This window comes from Aptenodytes forsteri, unplaced genomic scaffold (assembly GCF_000699145.1).
Source record: "Aptenodytes forsteri isolate BGI_AS27 unplaced genomic scaffold, ASM69914v1 Scaffold93, whole genome shotgun sequence".
Lineage (NCBI taxonomy): Eukaryota > Metazoa > Chordata > Aves > Sphenisciformes > Spheniscidae > Aptenodytes > Aptenodytes forsteri.
Window position 1 is genome coordinate 5,096,547 of NW_008794665.1, and position 26,713 is coordinate 5,123,259.

The window sequence follows — 26,713 nt, forward strand, 5'->3', positions numbered from 1 at the left end:
TTTGTGCTGAAGCCAAGGCTATGACTTTCTTGAAAAGTAGACCAAAATTTTGTCTTAAAACCCACTAAAATTGGTTTTCACCTACGCAGTTTTTCCAAATACTATTTAGCGTTGAAAGAAAATATAAAGTCTTTTAATGCAGAGCAATTCCCAATGTCTTCTTTAATTTTCCTGTTTACAAAGGGGAGTGAGAGGCAGATAAGCCCTGTTTTTAGGTTAATTTATCAACCATTTTTGTCACAAGTTTTTGTGGGTTTTTTAGCTTAAATGAGGATTTTTAAAAACAAGTCACAACCCAAGCAACTAGGGACTGAACTCTAGCTGGTGGGAAAAGAACACAAGAGGAATAGAAAGGAGGCATGTCGGTGAAAACTTCATGCCCCAGCCCATCATACCCCCAGCACCATCGTACCTCCAAGCACCAGTTTTTCAGGGCATCAGTGCAGAGCAGTGGCCAGAGCTAAGCTGCACCGGCAGGTATGCCTTTCCTCGTTAGCTTTCCTTTCCCTGCTGGGAGCAGTACCTGTCACCAAGGTTTATTTCCAGGTGGCTGTGCTGCTCCGGTACCCACAAGCCAGGAACCTCTGCCAAACCGAAAGGACTAGGAATCGCATCTGTAATGCGATGCACCATGCCGCGGGCTTTTGACAGGCCCACAGGGTCACAAATGCAAGCTTAAAAAGATTCTTTGTGGCCTTCGGTATCACTTCAGCAGCTTGTGCATCGGCCAGACTGTATCCTGTGACTCACCGATACTGGCATTTAAAAGCCAAGCCAAAACACAAAAGACTTCGGGCTGACAATCGGACTACTCCCTACACCAAGCACAGCGGACAACCTGCATCAGTAGAAGATGTAACCACTAAGTGAAAGGGTAATTTTTCTCCAGGCAGCTTAGCATGCTTGGGTCCATGAGGGGTAGCTTTAAAGGAGAATTTGCACAGAGAAAGCACACAGGCTGTTTCATAGGAGTCCCTTTTTAGGCAAGGAAACCAAAGGAAGAGAAGTCAAATTCTAATAATTTGTCACAGTTCAGTATGCTCTAAATGTCAACTCCGAGAACATTGGTGTACCACTGACTGCTGAGTTAAATATATTAAAGTATTTATTTTTAATTTTTTGAGTCAATTGAGTATAAAAAATGGAGTATTTCAAAGCTGCGGTTCAGCAAAAGACGAGCAAAAATTTACTGTGTAGTTCATAGACAAAAAAGGGAGACTGAATTTAATCTTAAGTTTCCTGAGCTCCTTTTGGATGTTATCATACTTGTTTAAATTAATCCAACTACTTGCTGGATATGTGGGATTTTTTTTTAAATTTTCTTTTTCTAGAATCCAGTCTGATGCGCTGGGCCAACATACATGTTATTCTGAAGATTTATGGGGAACAAAAGTATTTCCTAAGATTGATGCAGGGTAATTAGTGCCATCTCTCTGCTTTCAGTACTGTGACTCATAATAATATAGAACATAATTAACTGTAGCATTGTAACATATACAAAAATAAAAAACAAAGGGGGCTGTGCTAACACCACTCTGATCACACAGAATCATTTATTTTTGATGAAACACTTATTAAAAAAAAAATAGAAGAAAATAAAAAATGAAAACCCTTCCAAATACATCTCTCCCAATTGCAGGGAGATTCAAATCCTGTGTAATGGCTTCAGATGACCTCCACTACAAATTAAAGGTATAATATTCTTTGTGTAAGATTCTAGAGCAAGATTCATTGAAGATATGTAATATGGCAGGATGAATAGCTCTGCTTCCCCAAACCTCCAAATGCATAACCCAAACTAGTCTTTTTGACCTCCTTTTATTGCTCCACACTGTTTTATAGACATGTAGCATACAATAAATCAGAAATCTCTCAATGAAATTATCACTTACTGTTTGTTGTGCTGTCACTTTTATCTGCGGCTGTAGTGGTCGCTTTTACTGGTGGGGGGGGGGTTGGTTCTTTTGGTTTTTTTTTTTTTTGCTTGCTGTCACTTTGTCTGCTGCTGTAGTGGTCGCTTTTACTGGTGGTTGTGGTGTTGTACCTTGTGTTATTTGTTGTGTAGTACTAGGTGAAGAAGGCGTGGAGTCTAATAAAGGAATGACATTCAAATTACTTCCTCAATTTTGTAAACTCACATATGCACACACAAAACACACCTATTGCCCTGCTTGCAGCCTAGTTTTAAATTATCAAAAGAATATTTCACTTAAATTGAAGATCAACAGGGACAGGACTCCCTTCCCTGCACAGAAAGCCACTCCCTGTCCCATAGGTGGGTCATCCCACTGATAACAAGCCTGTGATAACGCAGGTACAAGGTCTGGCTTGGAGCTGCGTTGAGCCTGACCAGGAGGAAGCTCCTGTGCACACCTGTAAGATTTCACCAAAGAGTTCACTATCTGTAAAACAAATTCCCAAGCCAAGAGGCACTGCTGCTTAATTTCCTGAACGACCACTGGAACAGCATTAACAATTAGCTCAAACAAACTTTCACCTACTGCTTGTGATGGATTCATTTGTAGCCCTGATTGCAGTTGTTGTCAGCACTGACGTTTGCAATGTTGTTGCTTGTGATGTTGGTGCATTCACAGCTTCTGTTACTGCAAGAAAGGCATTCACATCTTTATTGGTTTATTTTATCATGCATAAATAAACTTCACATACCTCTAGCTGCCTTCTCTCACAAAGGCAGTGAATTTCTGTTTAAAGTCTGGCCCTTACAGAGCTTTCTTACCCACACATTTTTAAAGAGGATTCAAATTGCATACGGTTGGTATCAGAGGAAAGGTTTGGCCTGTGGACAATCCACAAGTTGCCCACTGAAAGTTAGCAGCTGTAGCTTCCGTCCATCCCCTAAGAAAGAGGCGTATGCTCTTTGGGAATTACACAGAGGTGCTTGGCACGACTGCCAAGGGCAGAGGTGAGGGGAAAGGAGCCTGGCATGGATGGATGGGTTCACTGTGCTGCCGGACTGGACTGCTGACTAGCACTTTGCTGCATACCTGTTTAATAGGAGGAGGGATGTAAACTCCCCAGAAAGAAGTGCAAGTGACACACAGGAACACAGCTTATATATTACAGGTAAAGAACTGAAGGGGAAGAGACTCTAATAGTCTTTGGGCAGTTTTTTCTGCTTCTTTCTGCTGTCCACCTTGAGCCCTGCTTGAGTCTTCCTCTCTGGCTAGCTTTCCCAGACCCTCTTCCTCTGCACCCAGATTTCTAGGAAAAAAAGAGAACCCAGCAGGCCTTCCCCTGCGGTGTGCAAGCAAAGCTTAGGACATCTTGGATGAGATGAATAAGTGATATTCCCCAGGGTGAACTTGGTGCCCTTTGTAAGGTGGCTCCTGGTAGTTCTCTTCTCCAGAGGGGTGAGATTTGGAGGCTGAGGGAAGCAGAAAGGGCTCCCTTGGGGAGCAGGGATCACTTCCAGCTGCTGCTGGTACAGAAAGAGGGGAGCAGAGCTGCGCAAACATCACTAAGGCAATGGCAAGGTTTAAATAGGCGTGCCTTGCTGTGCATGAATGGCATACTGCAGGTCCTATGTGCCCCTGGCACATGCTCAAGGGAACAGATTGGCCAAATTGCTGCCAAGGGATCTGGGCTAAAAACCCCATAACTAATCATTTTAAGAGCCCAGTTTTCAATTCTGTAATCTAATACAAACAGAAAGTGCTACTGTCAGCTACAGAGGCTCATTTCAATCCCTGACAACAACCCAACATGTATCCTACTACCCCTTCTAGCACTTTTCATGGATGGGAAACATGATAGAATAGGAACAAATCATGATATGACATGTCATTTTCCCTCATATGACTTGAGAACTTCTAAATGCAATGTTCACACCAGAACTTTTAAAGTATAACTTATACTCTCTTCCTCCTCTCAGTTTCCTGGCTGTTCACCTAGAATAGCAGTGCCTCAAAGAATGGACCTCCTTGGGAGCTTGCTCCACACCCACAAAGTGCTTTAATCTCATAGGCATAATCTTCTGATGCTTTTCTCATGGGCATAAACCACAATACCGCTTTCCCTTCTGTGACAAAAAGCTGCAAGAGACATTTCGGTGAAACATTTGAAGAGCTCATTCACTGTGAGGTGTTGGGCCTTTATTAAATGTCTTTGAAACAGACATGAACTTCAGGGTTTTTGAAACATAAAAGAACTGCAACACAATTTGAAAGGGACTAATTCTTCTGCTGTAATAAACATAACATGCATACTTTACCTGGCTGCATCTTATTCACTTCCCTTACTAGCACTTCAAGCGTATACATCATTATCTCAGGGCTTTCAGCTCCTAAACAGACTCATTAGTATCTCTAGTCATCAAAAAACATAATCCTGTGTCCAAGTTTTCTTCTCTCATCACTTATTAAATGCAGCAGTCTTCAACATTCAAACTAATAGAGGAGTTGATATTTAGCTCACATGAATGAAATACGGTCAATATTGATTTTTCATAATTACAAAGCTACAAAATAAATAGAACTGAATGTGTCAGTTGAAGATGTAAACCAGAATCACAGACTTTTACCATATGAAGCAGATATTCTGTGTGTTAAGTCTTCATAGTTTTAGGACTTTAAGTTCGATCTAGTAAAAACAATCACAAACAAAAGAGAGAGAGAACACAGCTTTTGAAACTGAGAGCACTGGTGCCACCCCCCAAAAGTGAATCTTGACATCAATAGTTTCAAGAAGTTACCAACAGCATTTTTACAAATGACAGCTTTATGCACATGTATTCTTTCCTATTAATTGAGGCCCAACATTGGCATATATTGTGTAACTCCTTACTATTAAAGTCCATGTCCTCTTCCGTCACTCTACACCCATCAAACCAGCTGCCCGATCCCTTAACTGGTGCTGTTTCCCAAATTATTCTCAGTCTGATGACCTCTTGAACTATAAGTCTTAGCTAATTTTTTTAATATCTGATCACACTTGAACCACTCCTTGAGAGCATAGGAACTCAGAGAATTTCAGTCCCAAATTATCTCAGTCTGATGACCTCTTGAACTATAAGTCTTAGCTAATTTTTTTAATATCTGATCACACTTGAACCACTCCTTGAGAGCATAGGAACTCAGAGAATTTCAGCCTTTTTCACCTGAAACAAAAAAATGCAGCCTGCTCAAATTAACCCTCTCCTTACTAAGGTCCCTCAATCCTTTCTTCTCAACAGGCTTTTGTAAGAGGCCCAGGGAAATACATTGCTCTACAATCACCTTACATGAAATGATTCACCTAATTTCTCCTAGAAGTTGGAAAAGCTGAAAGCTAAAAAGGCAATGGGAGCTTCAGAATACCAGATAACAGTGAATTTGAACTCTTACCAGGTTTTGATGTTGATGCAGAAACGGTTGCACTGATGTTACTGGTTGGAATACCATCTTCTGAAATAAACACAGAAAGAATCATATTACTTCAGCCACCTTCCAGATCTATTTAGTGCTACATAGGCATATAAGGCAGAGAGCAGCAAGGACCTTCCTGGAAAATCAAGTTCAGAAGCCTATTAGCAGAAGCAACCAAATCATACAACTCTGCTAGCAAACTTTTCAAGCTGTATCCTAACTCTCTTAGCTCTACCCTCACTGCTGTAATGGGGAGCATCTGCTACGGCCTTGACCCTTGGACTGCGGGTTGTTTTCCAACAGGTATTAGTGTCTCTAGTTTGGAAAAAAACCTGGAGCAATTAAAGGTTTTTTGCTAGCTCCTCCTCTCCTTGACTACAGCCACAATTGCTCTGGGTGTTCAGGGTGGAGGATTAACTAAATAACTGGCCACAGGAGTAAGCACCCATTCTCCTGCCTTGGACGAACAAAATTGTACTAGCTCCCTGGCTAGTACAAGCACTTCAGGAGGGGTTTTCAGCATCACCTTGATCCCTATATGTGAGGGGAAGAGGAGAATTCACAGAACATGGCTTGGAAAGCAACAAGTTGAGTAATGACTGACTCCCCACTGCCCTCAAGGCAGTGCTCCAGCTGTTGGGAGTTTACTGCAGTAAATGACACCAGTCTTAAAAATCCTAGGTCAAGTTAGTAGGTGAAAGTCTCCAATATTACAAAACAAACAAACTGGCCAAAAAATCCCCCCACCTAACAAAAAGCAAAATAATTTCTATCTCTTCTGGCTGTGCTGAAAAGTAGTAACGGCATAACTCAACTAGAGTTTTGGCTTCAAATAAGATTTTCAGTCTTATTTCTGGGGTGTCCATATTTTTCTACTAAAAGAAGTTAAGGGGGTGATGAAGGGGATGAAAAAACTACACTGAGTCAGAAACAGTGGCATTTCACAACCATTTTACACCGCTGTGAGACAAGGATGGGTACATTTGGGGGGGGAAGAGATCAGCTCTGCAACTGAATGGGAGAGCAAAATGGCACAGACTAATCCCCCAGTGCTTTCAGGTTTGGAGCGTGACATCCTGTCACGCTGCATTAGCATGCTGTAATATAGACATCACAAAACTGAGTCAGGACAGCATGTCACTATTCTTGTGTGACTCCATTCATCTGCTGGCATTCTCTCTTTTTTTTGGCTACAGGGCAGAACAGTCAGCTTTGTTCCCTTTGCTCAGTGTGCTGTGCTCCGATTAACATTTCACGAGCACCACCCGAGGCCTGCCAGAGTCACAGATCTAACCTGGGAAAAAAAAAAATACAGCTGCAAGAACTCTGCAGGCTCATATTAAGGCCTAGTCAGATAAGCCCTTACAACTCCTCTTCAAGCAGTGTAAGGTGTTATTGGCCCTCTTGGCACCTGCGCATTTCTAATGGGCCTCAGCTGGGTTGTTGCCCCTTCCTAGTGAGCCCCACTCTCTTGGGCGTCTCTTCTAGGTATGCTGCTGCCTTCACAATGCCTCGTCACAGCACGTGCTAGCCCAGTTTGATATGGGTATATCCCATATCAAATTAAATCAGTTCCCTATGGGCCTGCTGCTGCCCCAGCCCTACTCCCCAGGACACATGAATACAGTCAGGCTATGCACAGCCCTTTGCTCAGTGCATTTAAAATACTGTTTTTTCCTGCCATTTAGTTACCCAGTCAGAATAATGCTTCATAACTCACTCTTGAAGTACTTTGAAAACAAATTTTATCCCAATAGACCAAAAAGCAATCTTGTTTCCCTAAACAACAAGCATTTTTCCATGTCTTCATTCTCATTACGAGCTGCTGACAAAGCTCCTGTAAATCCCCACGCCATGAGGCCACAGCACTAAAACAGAATGTTTTTTCAACAGTGCCTACATTTCATATGGTTTGTTATAACATCTCTCAGTAACTACTGTGTCTGTAACACCAGCTAAATGCACTAGCTGGCCAATTAGCTCATTCCCTAACTCTTCCCTTAACTCAGCATGACTTTGTGGAAAGCTCATTGCAATACTTAGATTATTCATCCTTTAAAGGCATTCCATTTAATAATTATGTTGATAGGCCAAGATTTCCTCAAAACTAAAAAAATTGAGAATTTAAGTCACAGTTTTGTTATGATTCACAATTTGCTGATTTTATCACAGGCTAGAGATAAAGTAAGGTAAATTTGATTAGCAGAGTAGAATAAAGCGGAGTTTTATGAATTAATTGCTTTCTTAAAATGGTGGATAATTAAGTATACTTTAAAAACAAGTTGAAAGCAACATGCAAAAATGCTTAACACTAGCCAGGATTTTTGGGGGAATTGATTGATTAAAAGAAGCGATAGAACTGGTGGCTTATTATGCTTTTATCTGCAATGTTAAGTTCTGACTAACGAGAATCCTATGAGGTATAAAAGCCAGGGATCAAAAATGATTGAGAAAAGAACTTTGGCCCATTAGAGACTGTTGCTAGACAAAGTGAGAGACAGAAAGATTAATTTTTCTGCTCATGTCAGGTTGGCTGCAGCCTCAGATGACAGACAACCAATTGAGTTACAATTGCATGGTTTTGGCAAATTTAGATGCAGTGATCCCTTTGATACGAGAGCACCTCGATGTACTCTGATGTGGGAATAGCCAAAATCTACTTGGCAACTGCTCCCACACACAAACCTCTCCCATTTGCTGTGCTTCCTGGCAATAAACTCAGCCAAAAGCACGTAGGTGACCTGTGATGTAGCACCCTTGTGTCTGGAGAACACGCGCAGAGCTAAAAGGTGCTCAGATGTGACACTGAGCTGAATAAAGGGATGATGGTGGTGGTGGTAAGATCCAAAAAGAAAAAAAAACCATGTCTAGATAACAAGGTGAGAAGAAATCAGAACTGAGAGAAAGATAACAGGACAGGAAGAAGATGAGAGGGGAAGGGCAGGAAGGCCCAGAGACAGTAAGACAATAAGGGTGGCAGGGAAAAATAAGAAGGAATTAAGAAGAGCTCGAAAAACATTTGACCCATGGCCACAAGGCCAAAATTAAAAAAGAGAAACTGTTTTGGTTTTTTGTTTTTTTTTTTCTTCCAGGTTCACAGAATTTCCCTTTATTGTTCTTTCTGGCTTGGATTTAAATGGTACATTTGTTCTAAAATTAAAGCAATGATGAAATCGTTTGTATCTGGTCTTCAGACATGATTTCGAAATGAACGAACTGAAACACTGAACTTACTTTCTTTTTTAAAATTCAGAGGGAGTCCCTGAATTCAGCCAGGGCTGACCAACAGCCACAGTTGTCCTCAAACTGCAGCTTTTGATGTAGGCTTCAGTCTCCAAGGTCTGAGCTTGGAGCTCTTATCATTTCTTCCCTCTCTCTCACTCATTATTTTTACCTTTACACTGAGAAGACTAAGATAAGTGGGTTTTGACCTTGTATTAATTAGGTGCCTGTCATTGCTATAATCAAGACAGAAAAAAAGCAGAAATGACTGCGTGATACTACATCAGTAGTTCTGTTTATGCACTACAGGATACTGCAGGGCACAAACCACTAAGTTCAAAACACCACATGAAACAGCTCATACAAAAGTGAATGCCAAAAAGTCAAAACAAAAACATTTTTAAAGATAAATAGATTGTTCAAAATATATATTGATCATATTCATTACATGAACTACTGAATTTAAATGCTGTCTGTTTTGCCTTCAATATCTGATTTTGAAAAGAAATTATTTTTATGGAAAAGTCACTACTTCTACAGAAATAGTGAGTGAAATGGCCTATTTGACATTTTTTCACTTGACCTTGCACTAGGTAGACAGGAGCATATGTTCATATTAAAATCCCTCCATTCAGATGAGCACTGGTGAGGCCACAGCTGAAGTACTTGGTCCAGCTTCAGAAGGGTGTTGAGATGGTTGTAGATGCCTGGAGCGGGGCTTACTGGAGAACCATAAAAATCATCAGGAGTCTAGAAAAAAATGACCTCTCAGGAAGGACTGCAAAAATTCCATTTGTTTAGCCCAGAAAGGGAAAGATTAATAGAAGGCATGATAGCAGCACTCAAGTAGGTGAGGGGCTGCAACGAAGACAAAGGAATAAACTTCTCATTACATCTCCTGAGGATGAAACTAGAGGTAATGGACAAGGGAAATTTGGACTAGAAACTTTGCAGGTTTTTCAGTGCCTGTGTCAAGCTGATGGCATAACAGCCAGAAGCTACTGTTTTAACTGTCTTCCCGATGAGGATGCAAGATATTCCCACTCAAAAACCAGACCAATACCCAAAAGGCTATAGCTGGGAGCAATTACCAAAGAGGTGTCCTGAGGAAACCTGTACATGTTAATTCCCTGCTTCAAGGCTATAAAGCAGAATCTACAGGTGGAGTTGTTACGTTTTTTTATTGTATATTATGTTATATTATGTTTGTTTGTGTGACCCTGGGCCTTTGCAGTTATGCACAAGTCATGGAGAAGTCAAAGTTGCTTTCCTGCTTTCTGTCAGGAAAACAGTGTTTTCTGATGGAAACACACCATCAGAAATAAATAGTGACCTTTTTCCAGGAAGCAAATGATAATTCTGCCAGCCCCCACAACAATGATAAAGCCTCCTGTAACAGCTGCTCCAGCAGTATCTGTGGGAAGACTGTACACTTCTTCTGACATTTTGTCCTTTCTGGAGAAAGTTATAGCTGTCCTTGTGAGAAAAGCTGGTGCTGATATTCTCAGAGTTCCCAGTAAATAGCTGCTGCCTGACAATGTATACAACCTGTTGACTCTTACCTTGGAGTTCTGTTGTCTATTATGTTTTCTCTTTCATTTTCATTTATTGCTGCTTCATCTCTTCATTCTCTTATCTGATCTTTCCCCAGGCCCGGTGTAGTTCTCGCACTTCTCTTCTTTCTGTTTTCACTCCTCACCCATCTTTCTTTCCTTGTTCATGACCTTCTATCCTAAACCTTGAGATAAATTTCTTTCTTCTTTCATAATGCATTTTTGTGTAAAGAGGCCCACATCCTCCAAAGAAAAAAAAATACAGTTTGCCTAGATGAGTAGTTCATCTCCCATCAACTAGTCATTGTACAAACACCGCTTCCATGTGCGGAGAGCAAAAACAAGTTTTGGACACTGCTCAAACCCTACTCAAGCCCTCCAAACAGAACTCAAGTGCACCCGAATACATTAATTTAGGGATCAAACTTAAGGTTTAATTCCTGATGTAGAAATAGGCCTTCTACATGGGCCTTCTACCTGGTGAGGTTTAGCATTTAGGTGCTTTTGGGCTTTCCTCCTCAGTAATGTTTTGTGGAGGCCCAGGTTGCACCTCCAGCTAAGGGGGAGAAGGCAGAGTGCTATAAGCAGTGTTTAGGAAACCCAGGCTCAGTTTCCTGCACAGCTTCAGGATAATATTCTGCCAAGACACATATAAAGTAGCTTTAAAGTAGCTGCCACCGATGTTTATGGCTGGTTTGTAATGATACGGTGCTGGCCAGTTCTCAAAGGAGCTACCCAACTTCCTGCATGTCTGTGGCATCCACACTGCAGTACTGTGCTACCATAAATAGTGTGTGAGCTTGCTGGTTTACAGCTCTCCTGGCTATATCATCACAAATAAGATAAATGGCTACGACTGCGGAGTAGAGATTACTCCATCCTCCCTGGTATGTCTATGTAGAACAATACAGTTTAATTAGTTTAGATGGAGCTTCTGGTACTTAATCTGCCTCATTTAGATCAGCTTGCGTATGTCTATGTATTTTGCCACGTAGACACTCCCTGTGTCCCATTTTCCAATTGATAAAAGAGGAGTAACAGTATGTTCTTATTTTCTAGAGGACTACAAACTGCAACACACAATGGCACCACACTCTAGCATTAATGGAGTTACGCGAGAAACAGAGAGACTTGCAGGTCAAGATCTCAACTGCATCTGCAGTTTTTATCATTTGGATCTTCCAGAATAATAATATGGATACAAGCTGCAACATTTGCATTTGCAACCGATCTCAGCTTTCTCAATATTTTGCTTTGTCTGGAGCATGTGTTCAGTGCAGAATCAACCCTCTGAAAATACTGCCGAAAGCTGTAATGTAGGACAGAGCAAGGAATGGGATTAATTTTAGATAACTGCTGTTATTTCAGTCCTCCCTCTGCATTTCTGCAGCTTATTTTATTTCCACTAGATACAGCCTTTTTTCCCCCCACATTCTAATTGCACAAATAAGAGCTACCTAATACCAAGAGAAATGCATTGCCAGGAAATCTGCAGGTTCAAGACAGGCATGTTTCTAAGAGCAGAGGGGTTTATCTCCAGTGTTTCGATAAATCTTAAGAACAGTTGTCCCTGTAGTACTTTCAATTTCATCTGGAGTATTTTGTTAAGACTGAAATCATGACATGGAACTTCCCAAAAATCAATAGTGTTGAATTCTGGTCATAGGTTAGTCGCTGGTTGGCTAAAAATGACTAACCCATACTATGCAAATTATTTAGAAAACCAGCAAACACTGCAAAAAATCTTAGAGGAAGCATACATGCTTCCAGATCACAAAAACTTCCATTTGGGATGTACTGTTAGAAGAGGCTTAAGTGCACTTTTAACAGTATCGTTCAAAACCATCAAATCCTTTCTTCCTATTCAAAACCTCCAAGATCTCTGAATTAAATCTATGAATTAAACATTCAAGAATTAAAAAAAACCAAACCATGATAAAATATTAAAAACCTGCAGATATTGTGTTCTAAAAGAATTTGATAAAAGTAATACTCTTTCTAGTACATTTAATCCTTAAGGACTCAAACTTTAAATCTTTCCTCTATAGTCATATGAGCCAGATTTTAAGTGGGAATCAAGATTCTGATGTAATCCAGTGAACAGCTGGAGCTGATAACAGTGTGTAGCAAAGGATGTTAAATTAAACAAAGCCATTTGCAAACTTCATGAATTTGAAGCAACCTCAAAGAAAATACACAACCTTCATGTCTTCATAGTTCTTCAGTATGCTAAAGCAATACGCAAGGCACGGCATGCCTCACACATACATTCAGATGTGTTTGTAATAGTATCTGCACACAACTATTCGTGCTGCGATAGCACTTGGTGAAAGGAAATCTGCGTTCCTAACAACAGTCCCATGCTGGATCACCACCACTGCAATATCATCATGAGTCAAAATTGCAAAGTGTTTTTCCAGCCTGGTCTCACAATGCTTTTGCACTTCTGCAAACGTTCTTAACACAGCCTTCTGCAATATAAGCCATTTTCCTCCTCAGGATTTTCTCTGTTGTGAATATCTTACAACAGCGACTGGAAGGACTACGTGGACCCTGAACAAAGTTACACCGGTCACATTTAAGGTGAACCCCTGTGAGATGTAGTCAGATACTACATGCAATGCTAAAACCCATAAGGTAGGGAGAGAGACCACGTTCTTTGCTGCCTGATGCCAACCAGCTGGAAGCCTGTGACTCCTGCTGCCTAGGGAGGTGGGAAACCACCTCCCGTTTGCCAAGCTGTTCCTTCCTTTCAGTCACACCTCTCTTCAGCAGCAAACCGAAAACTGTATGTATTCATACTGTATGAATCCTACATGTTGAGATCTTACATTTAAGTTCAACTTTCTACTTCTCCACTGTAGCTCCTAGTCCTGGTTTGCAGGCTGGTGTCACGGGACAGAGATGACCTGCTACAAAAGACTGGGAAGAAACATGGGCAGGAGCATGGGGGAAGACACCAAGGCAGGAAGGAGAAGCTCCTGGGCCAGAAGGGCATAGCGCCCTCCCTGCAGAAAGCAAAAGCACCTGAAAACAGGAGAGAGAGGAAGACATTAGGGAAGGGAAAGCATAAATGCAAAGCCCCGTAGCTGGAAAGGGAGATAGTGACAGGGCTGCTCCTGCATGGCCTGGGAACGGCAGGAGCAACTGGGGCAATGTGGGACTTGGGCTTTGCAGAGGAAACGCAAACCGGGTGGGCTGGAGGCACCCGGCAGCAAGAGTTGAGGAGAGGAAGGAAAGGGAGGGACCTGCCGCAATTTCTCCAGCAGGGAACGGGCAGAAGGCAGGAAACACAGATTTAGTGCCAGCACTGCCCCAGTGCTCCTCCTGCTCGCCCAGGCGTGTGGCTAGCATGACCCAACACCAAGCCCTAGCAGAGAACTGCTGGGAATTCCTAATTCCCCAAGCAAATAGCGCTGTTTCCACAAAGCCTGCTCAAAGCACCCAGCAAACAGCTCCTGCACAGGGAGCCACCACACAGAGAAATACTGAAAAAGCAGCTGCCAAGGACCAGCCTCAGCTAACATGGGGTTGTTGAGAGCTCCCCCACAACAAAAACAGTAATGAGAAGGGTTGGACGAGCGCTCCCGTGTTTTACTGAGTATCTGAAACAACCCAAGCACAGCATGCTTTGCCTCTCTGCACGTGTGGACATAGAAATCTGGGCACTTACCAGCCAGTTTCATGGTTTCTTTTGTTGACTCAGAAGAAATGCAGACTCCCTATCAAGGGTTTTTAATCACAAGATTTGTCAGAGCACTTTCTGCTCCTACCTAAAGCTTGGTGGATATCTTTATTACTGTGTACTACAGAGGGATGAGCACATTGTTTGCACTCCATAAAATAATAAATGTGCTCAGCATGCTCATCAGCACTCCAGCCTGCCTTGGACAAAGGCTCAAAGTTCTGCGCATCTCTTTATTTAAACCTGTTAAACCTATTTAATAGGTTTTAATTAGACCCTTTAAAGCTATTTAAACCACCAGATTGTCACCCTTTGATGGTGATATATTTGTCTGTCCATGTGTAAGATAAAAGGTAGGAGTTACTAAGGGTTATTTTATAGTATCAAAACCAAACCGCTACCCCTCTCATGTTAGTCATGCTAAATCAATTTGAAAATGTCTTTAATGGGTGCAGTTTTATAAAGAAAGAGCTTTTTACATATTGTGCATTGCTGAGTAGAACAAGAAAAAGAAAGGAGAGCCCCTTCCCCTGCAACAGGAAAGAACAGGAGCGTTGGTGTAAGTCACCCCCACCCAGAAAGCGGAGAGAAAGCTACCTCCTTCTCCGGGTAATGCTTACAATGCTTTTTCCTTACCGTGCTATTTGCAAGCCTATTTTTGTTTCCCAGGAAAGAGTGTGTTTGGGTAGGGCAGATATAAAACAGCCAGAGGGGAAGCTGAGCCCAGGTCAATCGGTAGTTCTTCTTTGCAACGTGCTGCAGCAGTTAGTAAAATCATAGTTCTTCTGCTCTATGTTTGTGATTCAAATGCACCTCCAGCAACGTGACTAATTGTATAATTCAGGAAAGGGTCACTGCAGTGTCTGCTATGATGTATTTATTTTTAGCACATCCCGGATGAGCCTAGACACCCATTTCAGCCACACCCGCCCATGCCACTCTGTTCCTGACAAAGCTCTGAAAGCCTCTGGAGCATCAAAAACCTGTTCCCATCAGAAAACTACTGTGGAAACACTGTAAATTGCTTCTATAATTAATGTAATTCTATGCTCAACTGAGTCCCTCTTCATCTTTTCCACATTGCCTAGAACAAAGGTTAAATGGTACAGAATATCCCAATGGGAAACCCCAAAATGAGCTTTGCAAGCCCAAAGTGGAGTAAAGTCTCATTGGAGTTATGTTATATGCAAGGATGAAGGATATACTTTGAAAATATCTGATTTCTGTAACTGGCACATATAGCTGATGAAGACCTCCTTGTCTGTGAGTATCTTGCAAAGCTGATTGGTAGAAATTCACAATAACATGAGTATTCAATGTGATACAACTGCTAAGCTCAGATGCGAAACTGAAATGCTTTTCTCACATGCTTTATGTTCCAACGTAGGAACTAAAAAACCAAAGTTGTTACTAGGAGAGCACTTGAAGCAGAGGGTCAGCACTGAGGACCTACACTATCAAAGAGCAGTGGTAACTGCTGCGATAGCCGTGCCAGCATCCACGCTGATGACCAGCTTCCTAGTGGAGCAGAAAGTGGATCACACTCAGGATGCTCAGGCTTGTCAAAGCTCTGGGTCCCAGTCAGTGCACTGGGAAGTCATGGTGAGCTGGGAGCTGATCATCTCGTGTTCGTGAACAGCTATAGACATCACTTGTACTTTCATTGGCAATTAGCATAATTTTATTCCCCATTCCTCAACTATTGTGAATGAGTTGTTCCATTCCTACTCAAACCCTTCTGCTCTTCTTCTCCCTTGGCCATTTCTTCCGTAAACGACCAATCCTCATTTTCCAGTTTTTGCACCTGAAAACAGTATTTTCTGCCAGTTCTTAGAGATGCAAGGTGAACGCAGTTAGGGAGGAAGCAGACAGTGCATTACAAGAAAGTGTCACTAGGCCAATAAGATAAATTGTGCACTAGTTCACCTGAATTCAACAGCATTGAGATACACTAGCCATGACGCCATTAACACAGGGAATGGCTTGCAAAGGGAAAGAATGGATTCCTCTGAAGCCATTTGAACTAGACAGGATAAAACGTGCAAAGAACCAAAAAAACACTGGGAGATTTTTTGCCTCTAATACCTGTGCTGTGTCCTTCCCTTGCTGTCATGGGCACATCTCGGGGATTGGGTTATTTGGCATAGATCTTTAATAAGTTCTTCCTCTTGTTACATGTTGGAAACTACTCTAGCAAGTTGTCGCAAGTGAAGCCAAACAGTTTGGTAAATACATTTGCTGCCTTTTGAACCACAGCAAATATATTAATACACCACTCTTGTAAGAAAAAACCTTCCTAAAAAGAACCTAAAGCTGCTCTACTGTAATAGCCTTTCTGGGCAGCCAGCTTTTGGTGCTGGCTATAATTTCCAAGATCTATGTGTTTTGTGGCAAAGCAGAGTTAAATTCCATAGGATTCAGTAGTTTTCAGAAGGAGATTTTAACGGTCCTGTGCAGAAATTAGTAACTACAATCGAATTGCGTGTTGGCCCCAAACATTTCTTTTGACATGCCACAGACTTCAGCCTTTACGACCATCTGTAGGAGTCAAGGGGAAATGAGGTTTGGACAACTTGGTAGGAGTTTCAGAGAGTCTGTAATTCTTGGGCAAAAAAAGCCCAAATTTTGGCTTTTGGGGACTTTGAATGGCAGCAGAACCATTAGCCACGTATCATGTCCAAAGTCACCCCTCTCTACCGGACGTGACATGGGGAATTTGGGAGTGAAAACATTTGAACTTCTCATTTCTTGCCAGAGCAATCCTCAACTTTTTCGCCATTTCACCTAACAATGTTTGGTGATATTTTTGCTTCCACAGCCTTTGAATGAGTTTGCAAACACTGATGTTTACAGCATCTATATTGCTGTGGTATATAACCCATGCTGAGATGAGGAGGGTAATTCGTCTGTCAAAGAAAGATTATTTCAGACTGTCCTCACACTGGGATAGATAGCACCACATGCATTAACATTTTGAAGGTTATCAACACTGTATTTCAAATAAAAGCCTAGACTCAATGTTGAGCATGCAAAGAAGTGGGAAAACTAGGAAAAAATGAAGGAATATATGGGGCTCTGATCACTTCAAATAATTATCATGCAATGAAAACGCACCTCAACAAATAAGTAAGGTATTTTACAGAGGAAAATTATGCGAATCCTTGGCCAGGAAGGTAAGTAAATCTCCTGGCACTGTTTTCCTCAGACTAACTAAAATCCAAAGTTTTTGCCATTCTGAACAGTTGTTGCCTCAATAGCCAAATTTGTCAAGCCCAAATATGATATTAATCTCCTGCTAAAGATTATGAAAGAAGAAATATGCAGGAAACATAAACATCTCATTAATATAATCAGGGATTTAATTGATTTAACCCTAAAGTTTTGATTACACTGACACTCCTCAAACCAAGTACCACACTGAGAAATCATGACATTAAGACAAACTGAATGTGCTTTTTAGAACGATTACATATCTTGTAGAAATCTTCAGACAGCAAGGCTGGTGTAGTGTTCCCGTCCCGGCAAAACGCGTAATTTCATTAGAGTGATAAGGCAGAAAGGTTACAGCAGATAAATATGATGCAAAACTATGTGCCACTTGCTCTGTGGTTTCAGCAGCCTGAGATGCGTTGCTACCTACAACATGCAGCTAACACCTAGGAGCATGTTAGTGCCATTGGAAAAAAAGAGATTAAAAATTGTTGTAAAAATACTCTATTGATAAATCGGCTAGGATTTTCACCTGTACCAAAGTCAAGCAAGCATCCACTTTCCACATAAAAGCAGTCAGAAAATCCTTGCCCTGTTACTAGTTTGAAACGTAACCCTTGGAGCATTAGCTAGTTAGTCTGGCCTGAAAGGGGCCGTTGTCTAGCCTGGCTGCTGAGACAAAAAAAAAAGACTTGGAATTAATTTGGACCCCTCCAGACCAGCCTCTTGTACATGTGCAGGTGGCTTCAGAGGGCTTCCTACCCCCTTTCTACCTCTCCTGCAAGGGGACAATACCCCAGCAGATCACACCTGCTGAATTTTGTTCCCTTAGAGCCATTATATCAGCAAGTGATTATCAGAGCACAGCTTTCTTACATGGGGAGGTAGGTTCAGAAGGCACAGCGTAGAGATAGCATCATATTAAATGGTGTCAAACCACTTCTATTGCAGGTAGGTCTGGCTGGATCCACTTTCACAAGATGAATGCCAAGGTATCGCTACCTGATAGCTCAGGTGCTGGGACAATAACAGTGGCTTGCATGGCAGGACATGGTGCGACTCAGGGTTTCGACTCTTCTGTTTAAATCTGGGACACCTATTTTTAGAGTGCTAGCTGAAACCAAAAGTAAATGTTTGTCTTCTAGGGGAGCCAGGTCTTTAACTCTTGACTTGTATTTGGAAAGAACAGCTGCTACACACACAAATCCAACATTGTCTCTCTGTTTACAGAATTGCAAAATAAAACCATTAAAGGGTCTTCCTTGAGTTGTCTCAGCAAAAAATACAAACAACACCCCACCCCCCTTCATGAGGAACACAAGTAATAAGGATGTCTTTCACATGTGATTTTATTGTGGGGCCCTACTCATCTTTAGACTGTGAAGTTAGCCTGGCTACCGAATGGCACCAGTTAAAAATACTCCCTTCCCTAGGTTGAGAGTTTCTTAAAGATTACCTTTAATTTGCATTTTTGCAGGTTTTTCACACAGGACTCAGATGTATAAACAATTGGAGACCAAATTCAAGGTCCTTTCCTATTTAGAAAAAACCCACAAACCCAAACCAAAACATAAGCCTCAGCAGATCTTTTTTCCTAATTTATAAAGGAGTAAAGATTAACAAGAACCCTAGGTTTTAATCCAGATAAAAGAGGCAGCTAAATAAAAGAGAAAACATTCTGGTAAATTTTCAGAAGAGATAACCATTTGTTGGGCATGTTATATGGCATTATGTATTCTCAGGTTTGGAGCCGAATGCTGCAGGCAACTTGCCCTTCAAATTCAGTTTCTATTTATTTTGGCTGCAAATCATAATCTCCTTATCAAGCAGGTATCAAGCCATCTGCTTCCATCCTCAGTAAATGCAGTAAACTTGCATTCGGGTTTGGGGCTAGAACAAGCAGTTTTCTTCTGTCCAGTAATAAATACACCTTTAAGATCCATTAGGCAAAACTGGCCCAATATGAGAACGCTCTAATGAATGAAAGGAATGCTGCAGCAGAAGCGGGGGGGGGGGGGGGGAAGAAAGAATGAAAAAAATCTGTACAGGAACAAAAACTCAATTAAAGGCTACGGTAAGCTCCAGCACTACAATTTGATCTTTGAGAAAGCTAGTCTTGCAAACTGCTAGGAATGGTGCAAACACCCAAAACACATTTTTTTTTCACAACAGGCAAACTCTCAAGACATTCAAAGTTTGGGTTCAAGCAAGCTAAAGGTGTGAAAAAGCAGCTGGTTATCTAAAGCCTATTCACATTTCTCAAATTTTCAGAGATGAGACAACGATCCAACTGTGACAGTCTGTGCCTTGCTGGTCTCTCCCAGAGCACAGCCATGAATAATAACCCAGAATGAGGGGAGACCATGCTCAAAAGCTTTAAACGCTCAAAATGGTTTAGTTTGTATTTAATTTTAAAAATGAATTTTTTAAAAGACTCGAAGGCTTGTGAGCTGAGAGCACAGAAGATGGAAAAGGCAAAGGCTATCCATCTCCTCCAGTTAACATCGACAAGAGCAGAGTTCAGGTGGCTGCAAATATATGTACTCACTACAGGAGCCCTTTTCTCAAGCTATCAGCCTGGGAGCCGGGATTAATCTGCTGTGTTGTAGGGTTGGGGTGATGTCCCAGGCTCCACAGCATCCCCTTAATGGGGAAGGGGGTCGGGAAGCACGTAACTTAGGGTTGATCCACAGTGTAATGGAACAGCTCCAAATTGCTTCAGTGGCCTTTGGACCAGGCTCTCAATGCCAAGATTTGGTCCTACCTTTCCAAAATGAAAAGCACCCTTGTTTTTTTGTAGTGCCATCAATTTTGACAAGAGCACTCTTGGAGAAAGGTACTGCTAGCTGTCAACAGGGGTCACTAATCAGACGTTAATAAACCCACCCACTGTACATCTACCACACGAGACAGTATGTTCCAGCTTCTACATTTGAGTGCATAACCTGAACGCACCCAGACTGATGCTAAGAGGAGCACAACCCTACTCTTCTCTGCTATAATCTCTGCAAGGAAGAAACCTGGGTGCCTGAGTGAGAAGGAAGCTTTGGTGTGCTACAAGCATTTTGTGGAGGACATCTGCTATGCCGTGTAGCCATAGCCATGCTGTATTACAAGGCCAAGGCACAGGAAGATGTAACCTCTAAGCACTTACATTATAAGCACATGCCAATTCCTCTCCCCTCATATTTTAGAAGAACAAACTTCACCTTTACACATTTTAAAAGTAATTACACCTTAATGCAGACTTAAGAGCATTTATATTTGATTACTATCCTTTGGCAATATATTCTTTGACCCATTCCAGTGCTGTCCCTTGTTTAAAGCTGGAAATGCTATGAACCAACCCAGAAAGCATTTCTATTTGAGATACATTTTGGAGCAGGTAAGAATAAAAGGTAATATGCCAGGAGGACTGAACACCTTGAGATGAGCATGAAGGAACTCCTGCTTTAAGCATGTCATTTAGCTCTCAAAGGGTTGAGAAAAGCCTCGAGAGGAGGGACAAGTTGTCAGGAGGCTATTGGCCTCCACATCTGTACATAACTGAGCCTCTAATAATTTGCTGACAGAGGGTAGATCCCACCAAAACATTAGGAACTTCTGAGGATGCAAGATCCCAAGATGAATTAGAAAATTACCAAGAAAGCACCGCCAGCATACAGGCTGAAGACAAGGTATGAAATTTGGAAGCCCTGCAGGAGACTTGGTATGTTCTTTACTAACCACAGTGGAAACATCCTTCCCCACTTCTGCATGATTTACAAAAGATACAAAGACAAGCAGCTTGTGTGTATTATGTGAAGAGGCTGCGAGCCCACACATTACTTGTCTTGGTAAGCTTTGAAGACAAACTACCCCAAAACCTGAGGGAGGGAGTATTAAAATGCCAGGGTGTGATTTGACCTTCTCTAAATTTTACTGAGCATAATTTTAAAATACTAAAAGTGTTTCTAAGCAACTGAAGAAATGTCTTGCTGCTGTCTCCAATGCTCAAAAAAGGGAGACTGAACACGAGGGAGACTGGTGTCCGCCTCCTTACCATCCATTCCTCTCTTCAGATTATAAGATCCTGCCATTACAGCCCAAATGTCCAGGACACTTAAGCAATCACAAAAAACCCCAGTGGAAACCTATAGACTTTGGTCCAGCCTGATATAACAGACAACAAAACTGCTTCTGTCTTAACAGGTGATGCATGGGGTAGCCTGAAGGAAGCTTGACCAGATTATGTTTTTACTTTCACAAGGTAGACAGAGACATGTTCCAAATTTCCCCACACATATTCTTCACTTTCTAATGTGAATTTACCAACAGAATTTCACTACCATGTCTACCTTGCAATAAAGCATTTTAAAAAAAATACTTTTACAGAACCAAAACTGTTTAGAGCAAATGTATCCTATATGAAATTTGCTTATTCGCTGTCATCAGTTCTGCCCTGTTCATATCATGCAGAGGAGGGAAAATCATTTGTTGAAAGGATTGTATAAAATTGACAGAACTCCTCCCACCTTTGCATGTTGCTTTCTGATAAGCTTTACGGACTGTTGTGTTAAATATGCTCCTTTTGATCCAACTCCACTTTGCTTTTCAGAAGTTGTGAAATTAAAGGTTTAACAATGACAGGAAGGCTATTTTTACTAGGAGTAGCAGACAGAGAATAAATAGTACCTCAACACAGACTTTCAGGGCTTGTACTTACTTAACATAGTTTTTAAAGCAGTTCTTTCTGTGGCAAAATCTTATTTTTAATCTCCTTTATTGATTTTTTTTTCTAACAGCAGTGAGCCCAAGCAATAACATAAGATACATCACAAAAGACATTTTTAGATTTTAACACATAATCTGAGCAAAAGTTGATTAACTTCTTTTAGATTAGTTAATCTAGTATTATAAATTTTTTAACTTCTGATTCATAAAATCCCTTACAGGCAATCTATAGGCATTTGTGGAAGCTTTGGTCATGAGTATTCACACCGGAGGGCCACCAAATGAAAGTACAGCTAAAAAGCAGATTTGACTTCAAATTAGATTAGTAATCTAGTATTATAAATTTTTTAACTTCTGATTCATAAAATCCCTTACAGGCAATCTATAGGCATTTGTGGAAGCTTTGGTCATGAGTATTCACACCGGAGGGCCACCAAATGAAAGTACAGCTAAAAAGCAGATTTGACTTCAAATGTATCTTTTGACAAAGGTGATGATAGACTCTGGCCCTTGTTAGTTTCTCTCACCCTTTCAGGTTTTACTAGTTAATTCTACTGTAAAAGCATGATCTTACAAGCTAAAGAATAATGAAAACAGCAGTTCAGTGACCATATGAACACCACAAAGTTTTATTAAATCTGTGCATTTGAGAATCACTTTTAAAAGATATTGCACTCAGTAACTAATATTGCCCCTAGGCTTGCATCCCTCATTGTTTGACACTTGATAAATGCTGTAAGCCCCTATACCTTTGGGGGCAAAACTAAGATAATTTCTGAGAGATACCCTTGGCCAAACATTGCTGGTGTACTGCCAGGGAAATCCATCAGAACAGATTTGATTTGCAAGAGCAGTATTTGCAAAATCTGACAGACATTTCAATTCCCCCCTTAAATCCATCTCTACAAAAGATGCTTTATTTCAAAGAAGAAAAACGGAACAGAAAGCCTTTGTAAATATACCTCTGCTTTTAACTCCTCTCAGATTGAGGAGCTTCATGACACCCAGAAAGAGACCTGTCACAAAAATACAATGGCAGGAAAGTTTTTCACAGAACACATATAACTCAACTACCAGTTAGTACCTTCTTCTCCTCCAACACACAGTCTTTCAATCACTGCACTAAAAAAAAAAAAAAGCATCCAGCTACTGACAGCTAAGATTTTGCTCGCAAAACACCCCACAAATGTGACAAGTCTATCCAAAAAAGCCAAAGAACTTACCTCCTACAGTGCAAACACAGAGTACAGCTAGGAAAAAGAAGGCAATCCCCAGGAGCTTCATGCTTGGTGGTGGTGGTGCTGTCAGCTCTCCCTTGCACAGCTGGGCAGGGAGTGCTCTCTCACTCTGAGGCAGGCCTTAATTACTCCATGGAAAAAGGTGTGTAGAGACTGTGCCTAGTCACTGCCCATTCCTGCTTATTTTGGGGACTTTGATAAAGAACAGGAGGAAACACAACATACTCCCTCTGGGAGTTCAGTACAGAGGAGATTTATTGTTTCAGTCCTTACAGGAACTCCTTTTCTTTGGCAGTGAACCGTGTTTTTGTTAATACATTATTTTGTTCTTCTTCGGCCACGAGGTCAGGAAGGTTTTTGCACAGAGGCAAATCTTTCTTTAGAATATGCTATACATCACCAACTTCCATACTGTAGCTGGCGGTACTTTTAAAGGGAACATTTATGAGCAGCAAGGGAGCCCAGGTAGTAGGGGATAATGCAGCCAGGAATGGATGAGCAAAACAAGTAACAGGAGCCCTCACCTGGCTCTTCTTTGTGTTGTGTAAAGTGGCTTTGGTGAAAATCACAGCTGCTTCATGTTAAAGGCAGAGAGAGTGCCTCCCTGAGAGAGCTGCTCTCCTGCAACCGAGAGGATGTGAGGGGCCACCAGCCCAGGGCGAGGAAGTGACTCCAGCAAGGTACCCCCGCAGGGAGAGGCTCTGGGCTCCACAGAGTTAGAGCTGGGGTGTGTGGTTTTTTTCTTTAAATGAAAACTGGGCTTTTTTTTTTTTTTTTTTTTTTTAATTTGAACCGTTGCAACTCGCCTTGACTGTGTCTGCTCCATTAGTAATGGAAAGGTTTTTTTATTCTTCTGTATAGGTACTTGCTGTGCCAGGGGATGGGAATATAGTCCCCAGAGTGAGCCTCTTCTCTGGCCTATTAGACAGCGCAGGTCAGAATCGCTCTTTCCTTCTCAGGACCCGCTGATCTGGGAAACTTTGGTATCTCTCCTTCTCACAGCCATTTCTCCAACTTCTGTGGAAGAAACCCGAGCAGAGCTCTAGAGTTAAAGGCTGTCAAAACATGATCTCATAATACTCTTGTGCTCTGTCTTAACGATTTGAGGCAGCTGATGGCAATTAATCACAAAACTTCAACCACAACGAGAATGTGGTGCAGTATGTTTGCTCATCTCCCTCTCTGTCAACTCTCAGGAAAATTTGGTGGAAAAATTGACCTCACAAACAGCCTGACTCATTAAATAGTCAACCCTACTTAGTGCAGTAATTAAGATTTATTTTTTTTTTTTTTTTTCCTCATGACTGTTTCTCGCTATAAGGCGAAGTTTTGGAATGGCTTCGCATGCTGGAACTCCCAGGAGCTAAGCCGCAGTGCTTCCAACAACAGTACTGTTTTATTCATGGGATGAGGAAAACGGTAGCAGCTCAGCATCGTGTGTGGAATAACTTCTGTTTAGTTAAGGAAATCACATTTCTACATCTTAAGGCTATGACACATCCTCTGCCTATTACAGGTGACAAAAGCTGGTACTCAATAGAAATCTGATGGTAGACAATGAATTTCTGGCACTTCATTCAGACAAACTTAGGTATTTGCATCCATGAGAGATGCAAACATGTAAGTTCTCCTTAGCGAGACGGTGTTTTCACCGTCATTGGAAAGGATCACACAGTAATACAAACTTGACTCGGAGTAGAGGTGGGCCACACAATGACACTTTTGTCAAGTTGATCGGAGCATATGGCAGGGAGTTAGCACCAGTGCTCTGTTTTTATGCTAGTTTTGTGCTGACTTAAGACCTAAAGTTAGAATGGGCTAGAAAAGCAGTAACTACTGCAGCAGAAAGCCTTCAAGCAAAAAGATAAATCTGAACATGGAGAGTGAATTCATCCCAGGTTAGTGCTGTTTCTGATGCGATAAGAGGGACTCTAACCTTTTATTTACTGCATTGCCAAACCACTACCTGAAATGTTAATTCTGAAGAAGGATACAGAAAGGAATATTATTTTATTGACTGAAATGAAACCTCTGCAAAATCCAAGAGGCCTGAGGACAGGATCATTTCCTTGGGTTTTGAGACCATGAGAAACTATCTGATTGCCTAAGAGAGTATTGATTCAGTTCAGTGCTGTTCATCTGAGTAGCAGCATCCCAAGGAGTCCTCAGTGCGCTGCTGCTGCTGAAGATGATGACAGTGGTGGTTATGTGCAACTCACTGAAGGCAGAAAGGGCACAAAGTGTCACAGCCCTGCAGTAGCTACCCATATCGCAGGTACAAGTGTGGAAAAGGCTCCCCAACCTCATGTAAGGGATTGGGAGGGAAAGAAAGAGAAAGGGCCAAATGTCTTTGCCTTACACCACGTCATGCAACTTGAGTTGTACCTCAGAGAGTCCTAGGGCAACTTACTGCCTCCCTGAAGCATCAAGAGACCTGTACCCCTCTGAGATACTCACTAACATCAACATCAAAGGCAGCTAACTTTTGCACAGTAAGGAATAATAGGAATAGAAGGGGAGCAGCTCAAATAAGTCACTGAAAGAAAAACTCTGTCCAAAGCTGAGTTGTAGCTTCTAGCTTGCAGTATCTGAGCTGCAGAAGAGAGATTCTCACAACTCTTGTCAATGGAAACATTTTTTTTTTCCTTTAAAAAGAAAACATTTAAGGTTTTAAAAGCTTCCAGCAATCTTTGTAGCAAAAGATTATTCCTCTATGTATTCACTGAACAGAAATCGTCACTTTTTCTCTCCACCGACAAATAAGTTTTCCTTTATTGAATAAATGTTTTTCTTTCTTTCCTCAAACCAAGAAACTTAGCTTCAGTGCCAACTTGGGCTTTGTTTTATAAAGAGAAATTTGGTCATCGGTACTGCTGCCAACTGGGGTATTACTGCCAGTGCTGGAATATCTGGAGTTCCACTTTGAGCCCCAGAACAAGTGACTGTGTGACAGTCTCAGGTTCCACATTTTTTCAAGTAAGATTTTAGCCCTCCTAGTTGCAGAAGAAAACTTGAAACATGACCAAAGAGCACTCTAGAGAATGAAAGGACTCTCTGTTTTAAAATACCATTATTTTGTAGTCCAATAATGGTTGGGGTAGCCTGAGCTATAGATTTATTTTTGCCAGTGTGGTATTTCATTATTAAAGGGAAACCATTTACTGCCACAGTGGATTTGCAGTTACAGATTTATTGGTCTCAGGCTGTATTTATATATTCTTTCTTAGTTCACATTGCTTGGAGCAAAACATTGCCTTTTTATGCACAGTTCTCCTATAAGGTTCAAATAAACCCCTTCAGATTTAGAGAATGTAAAAATTTTACATATTGTTCAATATTCTTGAAGCGCCACTACATAAAACAGGAAATAATATGGACAGCCATGCTGCCTTGCTGTGGGCTACTGGCAATTTCCAATGTGGGCCCGAAGAGTAAATTTGTCAAAGCCTTTACAAAAGCAAAAATAAAAAGATACAAAGATACACAGTCTTTGATGATTTACTATAGCGAAGAAACAAACACACTGACTAAATTTGCCGGCCTTTCCCACTGATGCTTGCTATCCCTTCCACTGATGGTTATTTTAACGCTTATAGCAGAATGATAGAAAAAGAGCAAGATAATCTCAAACTCCTATTGTTTTGCTACATCTGTATTTCAGCAAATATATCTAAAGTGATATTTTATCAGAAATTACCTATGACTTACCTGTACATTTGGTTATACTCC

At 41.3% G+C, this 26,713-nt stretch overlaps 1 protein-coding gene across 2 annotated transcripts in view; it reads right to left on the minus strand.

Annotated features, from left to right (window-relative positions):
* Nucleotides 1-23,139, minus strand: part of EMCN (endomucin) — a 56,582-nt gene extending 33,443 nt beyond the window's left edge. For both annotated transcript variants that reach the window (XM_009273553.1, XM_019470582.1), the window contains exons 1-5: nucleotides 22,970-23,139; nucleotides 5,343-5,402; nucleotides 2,502-2,603; nucleotides 2,004-2,089; nucleotides 1,893-1,920 (exon numbers count right to left, since the gene is read on the minus strand). In XM_009273553.1, the coding sequence (XP_009271828.1) occupies nucleotides 1,893-1,920; nucleotides 2,004-2,089; nucleotides 2,502-2,603; nucleotides 5,343-5,402; nucleotides 22,970-23,030 (337 nt within the window). In that variant the 5' untranslated portion in view covers nucleotides 23,031-23,139. The remainder of the gene's footprint in view (nucleotides 1-1,892; nucleotides 1,921-2,003; nucleotides 2,090-2,501; nucleotides 2,604-5,342; nucleotides 5,403-22,969) is intronic.
* Nucleotides 23,140-26,713: the final 3,574 nt, after the last annotated feature.